Below are 19,858 nucleotides of genomic sequence, written 5' to 3' on the forward strand. Positions count from 1 at the left end.
GATTCACCACCCTTTGAGTGAAGAAGTTCCTCCTCAACTCCGTTCTAAACCGCCCCCCTTTTATCTTTAGGCTGTGCCCCCTAGTCCTACTGTCTTTTTTGAGCGGGAAGAGTCTTTCCACCTCTATCCTATCCATCCCATTCATCATCTTATACGTCTCAATGAGATCTCCCCTCATTCTTCTAAACTCTAACGAGTACAAGCCCAGTTTATTCAGCCTTTCCTCATAGCTTAACCCCCTCAACTCGGGTATCAGCCTAGTAAACCTCCTCTGCACTCCCTCCAAGGCCAAAATATCTTTGCGCAGGTGCGGCGCCCAAAACTGCACACAGTACTCCAGCTGCGGCCTCACCAATGCCCTATACAGCTGCAGCAAGACCTCCCTACTTTTATATTCAATCCCCCTCGCTATGAAGGCCAGCATCCCATTCGCCTTCTTGACCACCTGCTGCACCTGCAAGCTGGGTTTTTGCGACTCATGCACAAGGACCCCGAGGTCCCTCTGCACCGTCACCTGCTGCAGTTTTTCGCCCCGTAAGTAATAGTCCTTCCTACCATTCTTCCTACCAAAGTGAACCACCTCACACTTGCCAACATTAAATTCCATTTGCCATTTCCTGGCCCATTCGCCCAGCCTATCTAGATCCTTCTGCAGACTCTCCACACCCTCCGCACAGTTTGCTGTTCCCCCAATCTTGGTGTCATCAGCAAATTTCGACACCCTACACTCGGTTCCCTCCTCCAGATCATCTATATAAATGGTGAATAGCTGAGGCCCCAGCACCGACCCCTGGGGCACTCCACTAGTCACCATCCGCCAATCCGAATAGCACCCATTAACCCCCACTCTCTGCCTCCTATTTGACAACCAATCCTCTATCCACGCTAACACCCTACCCCCAACTCCATGTCCCTCGACCTTCTGCAATAACCTCTTGTGAGGTACCTTGTCAAACGCCTTCTGAGAATCTAGAAAGACCACATCCACCGGCTCTCCTCTATCCACCGCCCTAGGCACATCCTCATAGAACTCCAGTAAATTTGTCAGACACGACTTCCCTTTAATGAAACCGTGCTGCGTCTGCTCTATCAAGCAATTCCCTTCAAGATGCCTCGCAATTTCCTCCTTAATGACAGATTCTAACATTTTACCTACCACAGACGTTAAACTAACCGGCCTATAATTCCCCGCCTTTTGCCTGGCACCCTTCTTAAACAACGGTGTAACATTAGCCGTTTTCCAATCATCTGGCACTTCCCCAGAATCCAGCGACGTCTGGAAAATAACCACCAAGGCATCCACTATCACCTCCGCCATTTCTTTCAGAACCCTCGGATGCATTCCATCCGGTCCTGGGGACTTGTCCACAATCAGCCCCTCCAGTCTGTCGAGCACCACCTCTCTAGTAACAGTAATGTCATTAAGACCCTCCAGTCCTACCACCTTTCCATCGTTAACACCCGGCAAATTATTCACGTCCTCCTCCGTGAAGACAGAAACAAAAAAGTTATTCAATACCTTAGCCATATCCCCATCCCCTACCACTAGGTCCCCTTTCTCATCCTCTAAAGGACCAACATTCACCCTAGCCAGCCTCTTCCTTTTTACATATTTATAAAAACTCTTGCTATCCTTTTTTATATTAAGCGCTAGCCCAGCTTCATAGTTTCTCCTACCCTTCTTTATCAACTTCTTTGTCAATCTTTGTTGACATTTAAACCTCTCCCAATTCTCTTCTCGCCCACTACTCTTAGCTACTCTAAATTCCTCCGCTTTTAGTTTAACACTTTCCTTCACCTCCTTCGTTATCCACGGCTTATTACCTCTCCTCCTACTATCCTTTTTGACCATCGGAATAAATTTCTGCTGAGCACCAAGAAAGATCTCCTTAAAGATCCTCCACTGCTCCTCAACAGACCCTCCCTCCAACGCGCTCCCCCAGTCCACATTCGCCAATTCTTCTCTCATCCTACCGTACTCCCCTCTATTCAAACAAAGGACGCGTGTCCGGGAACCCACTTTCTCCTCCTCCATCTGCACCAGAAACTCCACCATACAATGATCGCTCTCCCCAAGAGGATCCTTCACCACAAGGTCCCTAATTCTACCCGCCTCATTACATAGCACCAGATCCAAGATAGCTCGCTCCCTCGTCGGCTCCAACACACACTGTTCGAGGAAACTATCCCGGCAGCATTCCAAGAACTCTTCCTCGAGCCCCCCGCGTCCAACATGGGTCGACCAATCAATATGCAGATTGAAATCCCCCATAACTACGGCTGTCCCATTCCTGCACACCGCACTTATTTGCGCGTTAACAGCCCGCCCCACCTCCAGATCATTATTCGGGGGCCTATAGACGACACCCACCAGCATCTTCCTCCCTTTGCTGTTCCTAATCTCCACCCACAACGATTCCACCCTCTGCTCCTTGGCTCTAATATCATCCCTTGCTACCACCGTGATGCTATCCTTAATCAGCAGAGCTATGCCCCCCCCTTTTCCCTCCTGCCTATCCTTCCTAAACACTTGATAGCCCTGTACATTCAGCTCCCAGTCCCTGTCACCCTGCAGCCACGTCTCTGTAATGGCCACCAGATCGTATCCATTTGTGTCGATCTGCGCCACCAGCTCATCCACTTTATTCCGAATGCTTCGTGCATTCAGATAAAGCGCTTTCATCCCAGCCTTCACCTGGACCCTATTTGCCGTAACGCCACCAACTATACTCACGCCCCCTACTCCCTCTATTATTGGGACATCCTCGGCCTCTTCCCTTACCTGTACCCTCTCCTTAATTTTAGACCTCGTAACTTCGCCTACCCTCGCACCCTCCCCCCCCCAATTAGTTTAAAGCCCTGTCTACAGTCCTCTTTACTCGATTCGCCAGCACTCTGGTCCCAGGCTGGGCGAATGGGCCAGGAAATGGCAAATGGAATTTAATGTTGGCAAGTGCGAGGTGGTCCACTTTGGCAGGAATAATGGTAGGAAGGACTATTACTTACGTGGCGAAAAACTGCAGCAGGCGACGGTGCAGAGGGACCTCGGGGTCCTTGTGCATGAGTCGCAAAAACCCAGCCTGCAGGTGCAGCAGGTGGTCAGGAAGGCTAATGGGATGCTGGCCTTCATAGCGAGGGGGATTGAATATAAAAGTAGGGAGGTCTTGCTGCAGCTGTATAGGGCATTGGTGAGGCCGTAGCTGGAGTACTGTGTGCAGTTTTGGTCGCCGCACTTACGCAAGGATATTTTGGCCTTGGAGGGAGTGCAGAGGAGGTTTACTAGGCTGATACCGGAGTTGAGGGGGTTGAGCTATGAGGAGAGGCTGAATAAACTAGGCTTGTACTCGTTAGAGTTTAGAAGAATGAGGAGAGATCTCATTGAGACGTATAAGATGATGAATGGGATGGATAGGATAGAGGTGGAGAGACTCTTCCCACTCAGAAAGGACAGTAGGACTAGAGGGCACAGCCTCAAGATAAAGGGGGAGCGGTTTAGAACGGAGTTGAGGAAGAACTTCTTCACTCAAAGGTTGGTGAATCTCTGGAATTCTCTGCCCGTTGAAGTGGTGGAGGCTGCCTCGCTAAATATTTTTAAGACGCGGGTTGATGGGTTTTTGAAAAGCGAGGGGATTAAGGGTTATGGGGAGAGGGCGGGAATGTGGAACTGAGCCATGACAGATCAGCCATGATCTTATTGAATGGCGGGGCAGGCTCGAAGGGCTAGATGGCCTACTCCTGCTCCTATTTCTTATGTTCTTAAACCCATTCATGATTGATATGGTCAATCATGGTTGGTGATTTTGAATCTTTGATTAGAGAAACATCTGTTATAGAAATAAACAGTGGATTTCCAGGAGGGTGAGGGTGATGCACAAATCACAATCTACAATCAAGTTCTGGGAGCAAATGCTTGAAACAAAATATCCACCACTCATAAAACAAGTGTGCAACTCATTTCAATTTTCAGGACAACGTACTGCTGTAAATCGCTGTACTCCATAATAAAGTTTCTCAAGTCAAAACATCATACATTCCTTACAAATCAACACTTGATGGAGCTCCTTTGGCTATGTAATGGAATTTGTGGTAGCTGCTGAAGACAATGGCTGGTATTTTCCAGCTGTTTACACCAGCAGAATCTTCAGGCCCTGTTGCTGGTTTCCCAGAGATGTGGGATGTAGTCAACAGGAAATCCCATTGACAGCAGTGGGACCAGTAGATTTGGCAGCTGGTGAACATTACACTGTCTCCCAACACAAGAAACATGCCATGAGAAGGCCAGAAATTCCTCCTCAAGGGTTTTTCGCCTTTCCAGTACTTTCTAGGAGAGAGTTTCTACTCATCCAACATTGTCAGATAAGCAATATGACAACTTGAGACAATGAAGGGTCAAGACAGGTGGTGATGTATTAAAAACAGAAACTAAAAATGTGTTAGAACTGCTTATCATTTACATCCTTGTGAAACTTGGATATCTGTATGGATGATTTTGCTAAGGAGCAGTATGTACATGAGAAAAAGGAGGGGCAAGGATAGACCTTGGGTGGTTACTGGCAGTAATGGAAGATAAGCCATTACAGATGATCCTCTGATATGACTAGATGGATAAGAATGGAACCAGGTGAGAGCAGCCCTATCCAGCTGGATAACAGTGATGAGGCATTGAAGGAAAGATGTAGTGAACTGTGTTAAACGCTGCACTCGGGTTGAGAATGATGAGAGGGAGAACGAGTTGAGTTTTTTGGAGGAGAGGGGAGATGGTAGTAATTTTGAAGAGGACATAACATAAGAAATAGGAGCAGGAGTAGGCCATCTAGCCCCTCGAGCCTGCCCCGCCATTCCATAAGATCATGGCTGATCTGTCGTGTCTCAGTTCCACATTCCCGCCCTCTCCCCATAACCCTTAATCCCCTTGCCTATCAAAAACCTATCAACCTGCGTCTTAAAAATATTTAGCGAGGCAGCCTCCACCACTTCAACGGGCAGAGAATTCCAGAGATTCACCACCCTTTGAGTGAAAAAGTTCCTCCTCAACTCCGTTCTAAACCGCGCCCCCCCCCCCCCTTTATCTTGAGGCTGTGCCCTCTAGTCCTACTGTCCTTTCTGAGTGGGAAGAGCCTCTCCACCTCTATCCTAGCCATCCCATTCATCATCTTATATGTCTCAATGAGATCTCCCCTCATTCTTCTAAACTCTAACGAGTACAAGCCTAGTTAATTCAGCCTTTCCTCATAGTTCAACCTCCTCAACTCCGGTATCAGCCTAGTAAACCTCCTCTGCACTCCCTCCAAGGCCAAAATATCCTTGCGTAAGTGCGGCGACCAAAACTGCACACAGTACTCCAGCTGCAGCCTCACCAGTGCCCTATACAGCTGCAGCAAGACCTCCCTACTTTTATATTCAATCCCCCTCGCTATGAAGGCCAGCATCCCATTTGCCTTCCTGACCACCTGCTGCACCTGTAGGCTGGGTTTTTGCGACTCATGCACAAGGACCCCGATGTCTCTCTGCACCGTCACATGCTGCAGTTTTTCGCCCCGTAAGTAGTAGTCCTTCCTACCATTATTCCTACCAAAGTGGACAACCTCACATTTGCCAACATTAAATTCCATTTGCCAGTTCCTGGCCCATTCCCCCAGCCTATCTAGACCCTTCTGCAGACTCTCCACACCCTCCGCACAATTTGCCGTTCCACCAATCTTGGTGTCATCAGCAAATTTCGACACCATACACTCGGTTCCCTCCTCCAGATCATCTATATAAATGGTAAATAGCTGAGGCCCCAGCACCGACCCCTGGGGCACTCCACTAGTCACCAACCGCCAATCCGAATAGCACCCATTGACCCCCACTCTCTGCCTCCTATTTGGCAGCCAATCCTCTATCCACGCTAACACCCTACCCCCAACTCCATGCCCCCCGACCTTCTTGAATAACCTCTTGTGAGGTACCTTGTCAAACGCCTTCTGAAAATCAAGAAACACCACATTCACCGGCTCTCCTCTATCCACCGCCCTAGACACATCCTCATAGAACTCCAATAAATTTGTCAGACACGACTTCCCCTTAACGAAACCGTGCTGCGTCTGCTCTGTCAACCAATTCTCCTCAAGATGCCCCGCTATTTTCTCCTTGATCACGGATTCTAACATTTTACCTACAACAGATGTTAAACTAACCGGCCTATAATTCCCTGTCTTTTGCCTGGCACCCTTCTTAAACAACGGAGGAGGACGATAAATGAGAGAAAGGAATTATGACCAAGATCAGCTAACACATGGAGGCCAGAAATGAAAGTTAGTGGTCAGTAGTTTGATGAGAATAACATCGATGAATGGTAGAGAACAAGAAATTTTAAATGCAAGTCTTAAAGGGTAGAACAAGTGAGATATTCAATGGAGGAGAAGTTGCCACTGAGTAGGCGGATGGATCAAGGCATGATTTTGTACCATCGTGATTTAAACTGGGCAAGCAGTAGAAGGTGTATCCAGACAACTTCTTTAAGGTATTGGTGTCATCGACCTTAGGCCAGATTTCCTTCAAACTGGGCAGATACATGGCAAATGGAGTTTAATCCGGATAAATGTGAGGTGATGCATTTTGGCTGGAATAATGTAGGGGGGAGTTATATGATAAAGGGTAAGCCCATAAGGAGTATAGAATCGCAGCGAGACCTGGGGGTGCAAGTGCACAAGTCTCTGAAGATGGCAGTGCAAGTGGAGAGTGTGGTGAAGAAAGCCTATGGTATGTTGGCCTTTATAGGAAGGGGTATAGAATATAAGAGCTGGAGTCTAATGTTGCAGTTGTATAGAACGTTGGTTAGGCTGCATTTGGAATACTGTGTCCAGTTCTGGTCGCCTTACTACCGGAAGGACGTGGAGACTCTGGAGAGAGTGCAGAGGAGGTTTACCAGGATGTTGCCTGGTATAGAAGGACTGGGGTGTGAGGCAAGATTGAAGAAATTGGGGCTCTTTTCCCTTGAAAGACACCGACTGAGGGGGGATCTAATAGAGGTATATAAGATTATGAAGAGTATAGATAGAGTAAACAGAGGTAAGCTATTTCCTATAATAGAGACACGTAGGACAAGGGGCCATGGACTTAAGGTGAGGGGGGAGAGGTACAACGCAGATATTAGAGGGAGGTTTTTCACACAGAGGGTAGTGGGGGTATGGAATGCTCTGCCAAGTAAGGTGGTGGAGGCAAACATGCTAGAGTTTTTTAAGAGTAACTTAGAGATGGTTGGAGATGGGTGGATGTAGGAGATTGTTTTAAATAAGGGTCATTAACATTGGGGCGTCCCTGGTAAGGTAAATGGATATGGTACAATAATAATGTTTTTTTTTCTCTTTTTCATTCACAGGTTTTAAGTCAGTCTGCCTTGTGGCCAATGAGGGACATACACGCGATGGGTTGTACTTGGGCTGCTCTTGGTTGTTCGAGATTGGCCTAGTGCTTCATGTCGTTAGTGTGTGCTTAAACTGGACCAGATACTGGGCAAGATGACAGCTCAGTGACTATCACTGATTGCTGTGCAGACACATAGATTTGGGCCGGTGTCTGTGGGAGTTTGCGCATTCTCCCCGTGCTTGCATGGGTTTTCTCCGGGTGCTCTGGTTTCCTCCCACACCCTAAAGATGTGGTATTAGGCTGATTGGCAGTAATAAATTGTCCCTAAATTAGTTTCCCTCAATGTGGATGGCCATAAAACGTTAGATAAGGGTCATGGGTGGAGGGGGGGACTGGTGGTGTTAAGATGGCGGCGCGGGCTCGTTGGGCCGAAGGGCCTGTTTCCCGGGCTGTTTTTGTTCTTTGTACTTTAATTTTGTTTTTCAGAAATTACATTTTTGCTTTGCTCTAGGGTGAAGAATTCAGATGATGGAAAGATATTCCTGGAGATGTCTCTGGGTCAGCTCCTGCGACGTGCATCTTCAAAAGCCTCTGACCTCCTGACCTTTAATCAGTCAAGTGGATCCTCCAGAATTCTGGATGGTGAAATTATTTACTCAAAGAACAATGTTTGTGTCCATCCCTCAGATCTGCTGCGTGGCCTTGGAGAACATCATCCAGGTATGGTACATGCAGCTGAACTGTTTAGTTTTGAACACCTTCAGTCCTTATAATGTTTCCAGTTCAGTTAATGTTGATTTTAATGAACAATTAGATTGCAAACTCCCATTTCATTCAACCTGCATTTGACCATCTATTAATTTAGATTGTCAGTCATTGCTCCCTTTTAAAGGTCGTTAGCAACCATAAATTGCTACTGATTTCACTCCTAATGGATAAAATCGAGATGAATAGCTTGGTTTTACAAAGTGCAAGATATGCCTCACTGAGTAAAAACGAGAGGCTATCATTGTACCACTTTTGAACATCTTTCTACCAGCACAAAATGCCACCGACAGAATTTAAGAAACAGGATTGTCCTCCTGTCTCTTGATCATGCAGTGGTTTATGATGCAAACAGGAAGGGAAGACTGGTATTAATTTTCTTTAAGGAGACTCCAAATCAAATACATTTCTAACTTAGCATATTGCTCGATGTTGCCATCAGTGCAGAACCTGAATGCTACCATTTGAGCATTGTTGCAAATAATGTTGTTAATTAATATTAATTGCAACTCAGATTTACTGAAAAGGACAGAAGTATGGCATCACAAAAGCTTCTGCTGTTACCTGTTTATGGTATGAACAATTTCAGTTTTGCTTCACCGCCACAAAATATAACTTTTCTTTTTTCTAGTCCCCCTACTTGCATTACACAGAAAGATAAGAGTTGAGAGTTTTATGTTCGCATTTGCTAACCTCACTCACTATCTCAGAACCAGTGGGACTGAATGGAAGATTTTCAGATGGAAGATGTTTACTCCTCCTTGATGAATTTCAGTTGTGGCTCTTCTATTTTACAGCAACGCCTAGTGACTTCAAATTATGGACAATCTACCCTATCTCATTTTAATAATAAAGAATCTCTTTAAAATGTCAAAGCCTTTTCACATTTTAAATTCATTTATGGGATGTGGGCATCTGCTGGCTGAACCAGCATTTATTGCCCTTCCCTGAGGGCATTTGTTTAAGAGTCAAGCACATTGCATTTAGTGTATAAAATATAGAACTTGGGACAAGCTAGAGTGATAGAGGTTTACAGCATGGAAACAAGCCCTTCGGCCCAACTTGTCCATGCCACATCTTTTTTAACCACTAAGCTAGTCCCAAATGTCCGTGTTTGGCCCATTTCCCTCTATACCCCTCTTATCTATGTAACTGCCTAAATGCTTTTTAAAAGACAAAATTGTACTTGCCTCTACCATGATCTCTGGCAGCTTGTTCCAGACACTTACCATCCCCTGTGTGAAAAAATTGCCACTGAAAACCCTTTTGTATCTCCCCCCTCTCACCTTTTACCTATGCCCTCTAGTTTTAGACTCCTCTACCTTTAGGAAAAGATGCTGAATATCTAGCTGATCTATGCCCCTCATTATTTTAGAGACCTCTATAAGATCACCCCTAAACCTCCGCTGCTGCAGGGAATAAAGTTCCCCTACTTAAAATCGCTGCTTAAAAATTGTAAGTAATGTTTCTAAAGAACAGTTTCCTGGACTCAAAATGTTTGGCTCTCCTAGCCAATCCTTTCTCTACCGTCCAGGTCTATTGTGGCAAAATTAGCCATTTAACTATTGTAAAATTTAAATGTCCTTGTAGTTACTATTTCAGAAGGAAAATTGCCAAATTGTATGCAATTCTACTTCTGCATGTTCAGTCACCAAATTATGACTATCAAGAAATATTTGACTTTGGATTTCATTAACCATAAATTAGTCAACTCGTATGTTGGCAGATTTGTTTGCCGAAAAGAACTTGTCTTCTTGTTTGCTTGGTGTTAAGCTGCATAGTTTGCAGTGTTATGAAAATGCTGTAACAAAAAACAGACAGTAGAAGGTACTCATGCTGTGTGGAATGGACACAAGTAAGGAGATTATTGGGGAATAAAACATTGCACAACTACAAAGATCTAGTGCATGTGCTAATTTAATGGATTTTAAATTAGCTTTTGATCAACATCTGCTTAAAATCCACCACTTTTACTCTTTTCCGTTAATTAGTGTGTCACCTTTTGCAGAAAACTGTATAACGTCTTGTGTCTATTTGTAAAGCTGCTTTGTGTTTTTCATTTTGGAGCCAGATAATTTGTATGCAAAGAAAGCATGGGAAGGTTGGGATGAGCGCAAGGATCTTGGATTGCAGTTTGAAGTTACTCCAGTAATACATTAACAGACTGCTAAATAATATGAATGCACCTGACCTTGAAAAGTTCAATCCCATTTACTGAAAATGGCAAACGAGTATTTCATGACAGCACTATGCCACTGAACTTACCTTTAATTAAAACTTACACAAGGTTAATGTAGAGTGCCCTCTAGTGTTGAGGCCATTGCACTTGACCTGTTGAAATAGATGTGAGCAAACCAAAACATTTCAGGTATTTTCCATTGATCAGAAAATGGGTAAATAAGTTAATCAATAACTGGGGTAAAAATATCTTCTGGATATCAATATTTGAGAAAGCAGAAAAGATGATAGGTAGATAATACCAAGAGGTCTTTTCAAGGTTATTATACTGCAGCAAATTTGTATAGAGAAACCGGTTTAAAAATTATTTAGCAAGCCATTGTTACAACTGTGTTTAAGAACTGTCTCACTGAAGAGCAATTTTAAGAGGATAGTTTGTATATACTTTTAAAAGAGAAGTAGGCAAAGTGGTAATCTTTTAGTTGGCAGTCGTAAATTTATCATGCTGATTGTGATTGGCTGAGAAATAGTCATGTGTGAAAATAATATCAATGTCACCCAATATTTACTCAGTCAGTAACTTTCTTTCGTAATTGACACTATCAACAACAGCAGTTTGCATTTATATAGCTTCTTTAGCATGGAAACATGTTCCAAGGCATTAAACTGAAACAGAATCAGACGAAAATTAACATGATTTAAAAGAAATGTTAGAATGGGACCAAAAGCTTGCTCTGTAAGGTGTATTCTGTGGTGGGCTTTAATGAAGTGGAGAGGCAGAGAATTCAAGGATCAACTTCCCACATTCCAATTGTGAGACAGAGGGAGAAAGAGCATTGAATTGGAGGAATGCAGCATTCTGAGCATCATAGGACAGATGGAAGTTATTGACATAAATCGATTGAAACATGAGAATGAGAAATTTAAATTGAAACTATTGGGAAATGGGGAACCAAGATGGGTTAGCAAGGACAGGAGAGATGGGTCAGCAAGACTTGGTGCAGGACATGATCTTAAATTATCATTGTTTCAATCCAGATTCTCTGGCCCGGGGAAATATCCTCCCAGCCACTACCCTGTCGAGCCCCTCAAGAATTTTATATGTTTCAGCAAGATTCCCTCTTACTGTAAACATGGGAGTATATAGTACATAGCTCTTCCTATTCAATCTCTCCTCCTAAAGACAGCCCTCTCATCCTAGGAATCAACCTAACTTTTGTGAGGAGTCCAAAACTGTATACGTACTCCAGGTGTGGTCCCATCAAAACCCTATTTCATTTCAACAAGATGTGCTTACTGTTAGCCTTTATTGCAAGGGATTGAAATATAACAGATTGTTTGCCATTCTAATTCATTATATCTACATGTCAGCTTTCAGTAATTCATGCACAAGGATCCCCAAATCCCTCTGAATATTAACATTTCTAGTCTGTCATTTTTTAAAATCTGATTTTTTTAAAATTCTTCCTACCAAGTGGATAATTGCACACTTTCTCATATTTTGCTGCCTAATCGCTCAAGTCTTTATAGGAAATTTAACTTGTGAACATGGGAAAGAAGTGAATTCAGCAGAGGCAAATAAATCTTTGAACTCCTCTGAGAGGTGAGAATGGAGGGGCCAGGGGAGGAGTTTAAGCAGACCATTGTTAGTGGAGAAAAGAGGCCAAAGATTGTATTGGTTCTTGAGGATAATGTTTCTTTGCAGAGGAGAGCAAGGCTTAATATAGTCCAATCAGTTCTTATCACCAATTTGTATACCAGATGCAGTCAACTCTGTACCCCTTGGACTTGAGGAAATGAAAATGGGGGCCATGTAGAAGTGGGTAGGAGTAGAGTAGAGGTTACTGAAACCAGGGATATAAAATTTGGTGAGGAAATTGCGAAGCAGCTTGATAGCTGTGCAAATGTTGTAATGGGGAGCCAAAGTGTAGGTAGTCGACGGGGGTGGGGGCATGGTGTGGGGTTCAAAATACAGTTTTGTAGATGAAATAAGGGGAAGAGCTGTTTCAGAGGCAAGTGGAGATGGAAATAGATAGTGGGTGGTGAGAGATATAAAGAAGTTGTCAGAGATGGCTTTGTTGATGAGTCAGAACTTGGTAGTAGAAAGGTCATGAAATGGCAAGGTTGAAGAGGTGATTGTGAATATGTGCAAGAAAGTTTATGCAAATAATGTTACATGCAATGGACGAAAGTTATCTTGGAACTTGGATCAGAGAATCATAGAATCCCTACAATGTAGAAAGAGGCCATTCAGCCCATCAAGCCTGCACCATCAACAATCCCACCCAGCAAGCCCACATTTTTACCCTGCTAATCCCCTTAACACTAAAGACCAATTTAGCATGGCCAATCCAGCCAACATCTTTGGACTATGGGAGGAAACTGGTGCATCTGGAGGAAACCCATGCAGGCATGGGGAGAATGTGTAAACTCCTCACAGACAGTCACCCAAAGCCGGAATTGAACCCGGGTCCCTGGCATTGTGAGGCAGCAGTGCTAACCACTGTGCTGTCATCAAAAAATTATTTTTAATTTTATATTCTCTCTCACAATTAAATCTCCTGCAGCTGAAGTTCGCTAATACCATAGAAACCCTACAGTGCAGAAAGAGACTGTTTGGCTCATTGAGTCTGCACTAGTCACAATCCCACCCAGGCCCTACCCCCATATCCTTACATATTTACCCACTAATCCCTCTAACCTATGCAGGACACTAAGGGGCAATTTTAGCATGGCCAATCAACCTAACCCTCAAATCTTTGGACTGTGGGAGGAAACTGGAGCACCCAGAGGAAACCTATATTGACACGAGGAGAATGTACAAACCCCACACAGACAGTGACCCAAGCTGGGAATCGAATCCAGGCCCGTGGAGCTGTGAAGCAGCAGTGCTAACCACTGCTACCGTGCCACCCTGATCAGTGTAACGTCTAAGAACATAAGAAATAGGAGCAGGAGTAGGCCATCTAGCCCTTCGAGCCTGCCCCGCCACTCAATACGATCATGGCTGATCTGAAGTGGATCAGTTCCACTTTCCCGCTTTCTCCCCATAACCCTTAATTCCCTTGTCTGTCAAAAACCTATCTACCCATGACTTAAATATATTTGGCGAGGTAGCCTCCACCACTTCAACGAGCAGAGAATTCCAGAGATTCACCACCCCTTGAGTGAAGAGGTTCCTCCTCAACTCCGTTCTAAACTGCTCCCCCACTTATCTTGAGGTTGTGCCCTCTAGTCCTGCTGTCCTTTCTGAGTGGGAAGAGTCTCTCTACCTCTACCCTATCCATCCCTTTCATTATCTTATACGTCTCTATAAGATCCCCCCTCATCCTTCTAAACTCCAACAAGTACAGACCTAGTCTATTTAGTCTCTCTTCATAGTCCAACCCCCTCATCTCCGGTATCAGCCGAGTGAACCTCCTCTGCACTCCCTCCAAGGCCAAAATATTCTTGCACAAGTGTGGCGACCAAAACGGCACACAGTACTCCAGCTGCGGCCTCACCAGTGCCCTGTACAGTTGCAGCAAGACCTCCCTGCTTTTATATGCTATCCCCCTCGCTATAAAGGCCAGCATTCCATTCGCCTTCCTGATCACCTGCTGCACCTGCAGACTGGGTTTTTGCAACTCGTGCACAAGGGCCCCCAGGTCCCTCTGCACCATAGCATGCTGCAGCTTTTTGCCCTTTAAATAGTAATCCTTTCTACTATTATTTCTGCCAGAGTGGATAACCTCACACTTGCTAACATTGTACTCCATCTGCCAGGTCATAAGAACATAAGAAATAGGAGCAGGAGTAGGCCATCTAGCCCTTCGAGCCTGCCCCGCCATTCAATAAGATCATGGCTGATCTGTCATGGCTCAGTTCCACATCCCGCCCTCTCCCCATAACCCTTAATCCCCTCGCTTTTCAAAAACCCGTCAACCCGCGTCTTAAAAATATTTAGCGAGGCAGCCTCCACCACTTCAATGGGCAGAGAATTCCAGAGATTCACCACCCTTTGAGTGAAGAAGTTCCTCCTCAACTCCGTTCTAAACCGCTCCCCCTTTATCTTGAGGCTGTGCCCCCTAGTCCTACTATCCTTTCTGAGCAGGAAGAGTCTCTCCACCTCTATCCTATCCATCCCATTCATCATCTTATACGTCTCAATGAGATCTCCCCTCATTCTTCTAAACTCTAACGAGTACAAGCCTCGTTTATTCAGCCTCTCCTCATAGCTCAACCCCCTCAACTCCGGTATCAGCCTAGTAAACCTCCTCTGCACTCCCTCCAAGGCCAAAATATCCTTGCGTAAGTGCGGCGACCAAAACTGCACACAGTACTCCAGCTGCAGCCTCACCAATGCCCTATACAGCCGCAGCAAGACCTCCCTACTTTTATATTCAATCCCCCTCACTATGAAGGCCAGGATCCCATTAGCCTTCCTGACCACCTGCTGCACCTGCAGGCTGGGTTTTTGCGACTCATGCACAAGGACCCCGATGTCCCTCTGCACCGTCGCCTGCTGCAGTTTTTCGCCCCGTAAGTAATATTCCTTCCTACCATTATTCCTACCAAAGTGGACCACCTCGCACTTGCCAACATTAAATTCCATTTGCCAGTTCCTGGCCCATTCGCCCAACCTATCTAGATCCTTCTGCAGACTCTCCGCACAATTTGCCACTCCACCAATCTTGGTGTCATCAGCAAATTTCGACACCATACACTCGGTTCCCTCCTCCAGATCATCTATATACATGGTAAATAGCTGAGGTCCTAGCACCGACCCCTGGGGCACTCCACTAGTCACCAACCGCCAATCCGAATAGCACCCATTGACCCCCACTCTCTGCCTCCTATTTGACAACCGATCCTCTATCCACGCTAATACCCAACCCCCAACTCCATGTCCCCTGACCTTCTGCAATAACCTCTTGTGAGGTACCTTGTCAAACGCCTTCTGAAAATCAAGAAAGACCACATCCACCGGCTCTCCTCTATCCACTGCCCTAGACACATCCTCATAGAACTCCAATAAATTTGTCAGACACGACTTCCCCTTAACGAAACCGTGCTGCGTCTGCTCTATCAAGCAATTCCCCTCAAGATGCCTCGCTATTTCCTCCTTGATGATGGATTCTAACATTTTACCTACAACAGACGGTAAACTAACCGGCCTACAATTCCCTGCCCTTTGCCTTCCACCCTTCTTAAACAGCGGCGTAACATTAGCCGTTTTCCAATCTTCCGGCACTTCCCCGGAATCCAGCGAAGTTTGGAAAATAACCACCAAGGCATCCACTATCACTTCCGCCATTTCTTTCAGAGCCATCGGATGCATTCCATTCGGTCCTGGGGACTTGTCCACAATCAGTCCCTCCAGTCTGTTGAGCACCGCCTCTCTAGTAACAATAATGTCATTGAGACCCTCCAGTCCTACCACCTTTCCATCACTAACACCGGCAAATTATTCATGTGGTCCTCCGTGAAGACAGAAACAAAAAAGTTATTCAAGACCTCAGCCATTTCCCCATCCCCTACCACTAAGTCCCCCTTCTCATCCTCTAAGGGTCCAACGTTCACCCTAGCCAGCCTCTTCCTTTTTATATATTTATAAAAACTCTGCTATCCTTTTTCATATTAAGCGCTAGCCCAGCTTCATAGTTTCTCCTACCCTTCTTTATCAACTTCTTTGTCAATCTTTGTTGACATTTAAACCTCTCCCAATCCTCTTCTCGCCCACTACTCTTAGCTACTCTAAACGCCTCCGCTTTTAATTTAACACTTTCCTTCACCTCCTTCGTTATCCACGGCTTATTACCTCTCCTGCTACGGTCCTTTTTAACCATCGGAATAAATTTCTGCTGAGCACCAAGAAAGATCTCCTTAAAGATCCTCCACTGCTCCTCAGCAGACCTACCTTCCAACGCGCTCCCCCAGTCCACATTCGCCAATTCTTCTCTCATCCTACCGTACTCCCCTCTGTTCAAACAAAGGGCACGTGTTCGGGAACCCACTTTCTCCTCCTCCATCTGCACCAGAAACTCCACCATACAATGATCACTCTCCCCAAGAGGATCCTTCACCACAAGGTCCCTAATTCTACCCGCCTCATTACATAACACCAGATCCAAGATAGCTCGCTCCCTCGTCGGCTCCAACACACACTGTTCAAGGAAACTATCCTGGCAGCATTCCAAGAACTCCTCCTCGAGCCCACCGCATCCAACATGGGTCGACCAATCAATATGTAGATTGAAATCCCCCATAATTATCCTCGCCCATTCGCTCAGCCTATCCAGATCCCTATTGGTTTGACATCTATCAGTTCAGACTAGAAAGCTAAGTTTTGGCAAGATTTGTATTCCATTGGAAAAACTTAGTTGTCTGATTTGAGTTGGGTAATTTTACACTGGAGACCATGCTTAAGTTCTTGAAGCACTGAGTTTTTTGACAAAGAATCTTCAAGGATGAACTGAAAAATTCTCTTTGTGTGAAAATTGCTAGCCTTTGGATAAAACTAATGTAACTTGTTTTGAAGCAATAAAATGTAATCCTGCCTTCCCCAATTAACAATTGACTGAAGCAGCCATCAACTACAGTCAATATTTATGTTTTCTTTCCCTTTGTGTTGTACTTGAATAATCAAATTTTGGTCATGTTCTCAGAGTTTATTATGTTTCAGCCTTGAAAGTTTGCTCATCTGAAACTAGAAATCAATGTCAAATATATGAAGTTGCTTTCCTACTTATTTTAACAGGTTAATGCTTCTGTTAAAAAAAGACAAAGCAATATCATTCAAGCATGTGAAATATTCATTTCGTATAATTTCAAGGCTTTAGTTTTACCTTGACATGCATCCTCTGCACAGTGGATTATGACAATTTATTGGAAAATTTCCCTTTATACTGTAAATTGGAAATGTTTTGAAACTCATTAACCAAAACAGACTGGTTGTGCATTTGAATCCTCATAAATCCATAACCACTGTAGTTTGGCCAGGAATGTAGGCTGCTTACATAAAAGAACAGCTTATCATATTTATATCCCAATTCACTTAGTCACTTCTGACACAGCTGAACCTAAATAAAAATAATGCAAATTGGATTTTACAGGTATTTGTTACTTCATCAAAGACAGCTAACAAGCAGAACTAACAATATTTAACAGTGGAAATTTGAATATTGTGAACAACCTTCCCCTCAATCAGGAATAAACATTTAACTGTACCGTGGTCAGGATGGTGAGATAATAGGATTGTGTGGAATGATTTGATGCATTTGAATTCACTTCAATTCTATGTGATCATCTGGATTTAGCTACTGCTGTTAAGGGACACTAATTCTGTCATTTCTCGTGGAAGGTTTTAGCACTTTCATCCAAATGAAGTATCTTTCTAGTCTCAAATTTAGGAGAATGTTTACATCTGTACTAATCTGATCAAATCGTAAAATTCATTTAGTGGAATCTAAAACTGATTCTTTATATGAAATACACATAGACACATCCTTTTCCCTAATGCATGGTGTTTACTGAAATAGAAAAGAGGTAACTGAATAATTACAAAGAAGCTTTTTCAAATAGTACTCTAATTTTCAGGGATGAAATTATAAGGGTTCTTTGATTTGATTTATTATTGTCACAGTATTAATATACAGTGAAAAGTATTAAATATTTTGTCTTTTCAGTTTTAAACAACATGGGGCCAAGTAACACAATGCTATATGGAATAAGTATGTGGGCATCCATGTTTAAGCCTGTTTTTACAGATTTGAATTCCATTTGCTTTATTGATTCTTTCATGTTGGATGTGGGTGTCAGTGGCAAGGCAAGCATTTGTTGCCCATTCTTAATTGCCCTTGAAATGAGTGACTCGACCATTTCAGAGGGCAGCTAAGAGTCAACCACATTACTGTAGTCTGAAGTCACAAGTCTCATATATGGAGGAATCCAGAAAAGTGATATTATAAACGATGATAACTATGTCATGAATAAATCTTTCCTTTTTATATATGAAGCTTAAATGAGATGAACTTTTACCCATGATCAATACAGCTTGAATGATCAGAATTTAATTTTTGGAATGCTGTGGGTTTAGATGCAGTTTTTTATAATTCATTCATGGGACATGGGCGTCACTAGCTGGCCAGCATTTATTGTCCATCCCTAGTTGTGTGAGGGCAGTTGAGAATCAACCACGTTGCTGTGGCTCTGGAGTCACACGTAGGCCAGACCATGTAAGGACAGCAAATTTGTTTCCCTAAAGGACATTAGTGAACCAGATGGGTTTTTCCAACACTTGACAATGGTTTTTTGGTCATCAGTAGATTCTTAATTCCAGATCTTTTTAATTGGAATCACATTTCACCAACTGCCATGGCAGGATTTGAACCTGGTTCCCCAGAACATTAATCTATGTCTCTGGGTTATTAATCTAGTGATAATACCACTATGCCATTGCCTCCCTATTGCAGGGGACGAATGAGCTATAATGTCTTTGTTGTAGTTTCAATCTGTTCAGTGTGCTTCCAATTTATGGAGAGAGTTATGGAGCCACTGGAGAGAGTCTGTGGATAATGCCAAGGCTGGACCATTGTGACTCTCAGAAGGTTTGAAGAAGTTGGGCTCTTCTCTGGAGGCAGTTGTGGTGGCCTAATGGAGGTCATTAGAGTTCTGGGGCCGATGGTCATGGTCAGGGTGGACATGGAGAACACTTTTCCACTTGATGGAAGACCACAAATATTGAACCGAATTAGGTTTGTATTTACTGTGTATGTGAATGTTTTATTGTGTAATGATATTTCATGCCTTTTTGCTTTTTGTTTCTCTTAAAATAACCTGTTTCCCGGGCTTCTCTTTTTTTTTCCCCTCCTTCAAATCCAGGATATTTATGCATACATTTGGAAAAGGATGAATTACTGGGAACAACCCTTATTATCACCTGGATCCCAAACACCCGAATCCAACGACAGGATGAAGAGGCTTTAAGATACATCACACCTGAAAGTTCTCCTGTGCGAAAGGTACAACGTAGAAGATGCCGACATGTACATGCACCAGTTGTACAACAACCCATGAGCACTACAGGACGAAAACGAGAATCGGTTCCACCAGAGGATGATGAGATAATAACTGTCTCGGAAGGCATGATTAACACCATGCATATTGGCTCACTGGGGACAGAGCAGAGTGCATCACCACATTCCCTCACATTGCAGATTTCCCATGGTGCACTCCAGCAAGCTCACAGTGACTCAGACATTTCTTCAACAGTGACTTGCCAGGACGACCGGAAAGACCTGGAGGTTTCAGCAGAAAGTCAGAATGAGGTTAATTTGAAGAGGGAACTTGAAGATGAAGCATCATATGATCTGACAACTGATGATGTCAGCAGGGACAGCACCATTGGCTCGGATTCTGATACATTTTCCTCTCCCTTATGTCTGTCTCCAATTGGTGACCCAATGGCAGAAAGTAGCAGATCTGTGTTTCTTGATGCAGAAAACAGGTACTGTTACTGCAAGTTCTGTTACAGATCTCACTGTTAATTTTGGAATACTTTATTGAAGAACTTATTTCAAAGAAT

The 19,858-nt window shown here is 44.0% G+C and overlaps 1 protein-coding gene across 3 annotated transcripts in view; it reads left to right on the top strand.

The window, feature by feature from the left end:
• tbc1d16 (TBC1 domain family, member 16) overlaps positions 1-19,858 on the top strand; it is a 113,708-nt gene that overhangs the window by 20,529 nt on the left and 73,321 nt on the right. For all 3 annotated transcript variants that reach the window (XM_080209587.1, XM_080209589.1, XM_080209588.1), the window contains exons 2-3: positions 7,862-8,070; positions 19,156-19,780. In XM_080209587.1, the coding sequence (XP_080065713.1) occupies positions 7,899-8,070; positions 19,156-19,780 (797 nt within the window). In that variant the 5' untranslated portion in view covers positions 7,862-7,898. The remainder of the gene's footprint in view (positions 1-7,861; positions 8,071-19,155; positions 19,781-19,858) is intronic.

Source organism: Carcharhinus amblyrhynchos, chromosome 21, assembly GCF_965287045.1.
Source record: "Carcharhinus amblyrhynchos chromosome 21, sCarAmb.v2.hapA, whole genome shotgun sequence".
NCBI classification, from domain to species: domain Eukaryota; kingdom Metazoa; phylum Chordata; class Chondrichthyes; order Carcharhiniformes; family Carcharhinidae; genus Carcharhinus; species Carcharhinus amblyrhynchos.